The sequence below is a fragment of the Colobus angolensis genome, unplaced genomic scaffold, assembly GCF_000951035.1.
Source record: "Colobus angolensis palliatus isolate OR3802 unplaced genomic scaffold, Cang.pa_1.0 Scaffold199, whole genome shotgun sequence".
Taxonomy (NCBI): Eukaryota; Metazoa; Chordata; class Mammalia; order Primates; family Cercopithecidae; genus Colobus; species Colobus angolensis.
Window position 1 is genome coordinate 103,846 of NW_012115143.1, and position 1,615 is coordinate 105,460.

The 1,615-nt window shown below is 56.8% G+C and overlaps 1 protein-coding gene across 1 annotated transcript in view; it reads right to left on the minus strand.

Moving 5' to 3' along the window:
- PLA2G4F (phospholipase A2, group IVF) overlaps positions 1-1,615 on the minus strand; it is a 16,046-nt gene that overhangs the window by 954 nt on the left and 13,477 nt on the right. Inside the window, exons 15-16 of the mRNA XM_011941198.1 lie at positions 898-1,092; positions 427-593 (exon numbers count right to left, since the gene is read on the minus strand). Of these exons, the coding sequence (XP_011796588.1) occupies positions 427-593; positions 898-1,092 (362 nt within the window). The remainder of the gene's footprint in view (positions 1-426; positions 594-897; positions 1,093-1,615) is intronic.

The window sequence follows — 1,615 nt, forward strand, 5'->3', positions numbered from 1 at the left end:
GAGGGCCTTGCTGCAGGGCTTCAGCATCAGAGGGGACCCTCATGGCTCTGTTGTTACCGTGGTAACAAAGGGGCCACAGACTCGGGTCCAAGCTGGAGTGGGGAACTCTGTCATGAACAGGCAGAGTCTAGAACTGGGGGGTCTCCTATGGATGAGGTTAGAAGATTCCTGGGGACCCGCTTTGGCCTCCTCTTCCCACGCCCACCACCATCTCAGCAATTCTCCCGCAACTGGGAGACCTGTGCTGCCAACAGCGTTCAAAAGGCAGCCCCTCACACACAGAGTAGAACCCAGGCTGTCCACAAAGGGCAACCCCCACACACCCAGCCAGTCTCCCTCACCAGAGCCTTCTCTCCCCTCCTCTCCTCCCTCACCCTCTCCGTCCACTCACTGAAGGTGCTCCCCACATCCCTGCCTCCAGCTCACCTCAAAAGGAGCTTCCAAGGAATAGTCAAAGGACAGAATGAGGTCCACCGCTCTCTGAGGCCGCAGAGCCAGTGGGAACGGAGAGTTGATGGCAAAGCCTCCGTCCACCAGGTACAGGCAGTCCCGCATCGGGGTGAGCTGGTTGGGGAAGGCGTCTGGGTGTGTGTCTGCAAGGAACCCATGTGTATGCACGGGGACAATGCAGTTGCTCTTGCTAGCAACCCCTTCTGTATTTGCATTCACACTTGCCTTCTCCCTGTAGAGTTCTCTCTGACAGCCACGGAGTCTCCCACCCCAAGCCCTTGGCCCCGCCTTCCAACTTCCAGCAGTACTTAGAGTCGCTCCGCATCAGCCCATAGGCAGCAGGAGACCACACCTCAATCCCCAGCCCAAAGCCAGCACTGGCCCCAGTGAACCAGAGACGCAGGCAGGAAGGGAAGCCCCCCATCTCCCACGCAGGGCAGTACTCACCTTTCCAGGCCACAAACTCTCTGCCAGCCACGTAGTCCTTGTGCAAGCAGAGACCCCGGGTGAAGTTAAAGCTCTGGGCAGAAGTGAGGCGGGAGGTGAATATGCCCAGCACAGCCTGGGAGAAGGGCCCCTGCGGGGTAAGGAGCCTTGTTCGCAGCCTCGATGGGTCGTGCGGCTGAGGCTTCTGGCAGTCATCTAGACGGGGTGGGACAGCGAACTAGAGGGAGAAGTGGCATCCTCCTGTGCCCAGTGGTCCTTATAGTTCAGGGGTGCCCTTCCTCAACACGGAGCCCTCCCCACATCCCTCCTCCTCCCCGACCCCACCTCCCAGGCCTCTGACCGATGCTTCATCGAACCACTTTGAAACGACTTTTTCTTTTGTATCTTCTATGTTTTGTAAACTGCCTATAACATTGTATTTACTAAATACTAATTTATCTTCCACCCTTTCAAAAATCAAGTTTGAGTCTACAGCTACCAATCAGAACTTCGTCCATTAAGCAGCGACTGAGCAGTTACTATGCCCAGCACTGCGCTAGGCACGAGGGCTGTGAAGGTGAATGGGGCCTGCGCTGGCCCCCCCAAGTGCACAGCCTACTTGTGGGGAAAGTCACATAAAGAGGGAATAGATGATGACAAAGCCCTGGGGTAAGGATGACAAGGATGTGCACATGGTCCTAGAGGACCATGGTGGAAGATTCTCAGGCAGGCCGGGCGC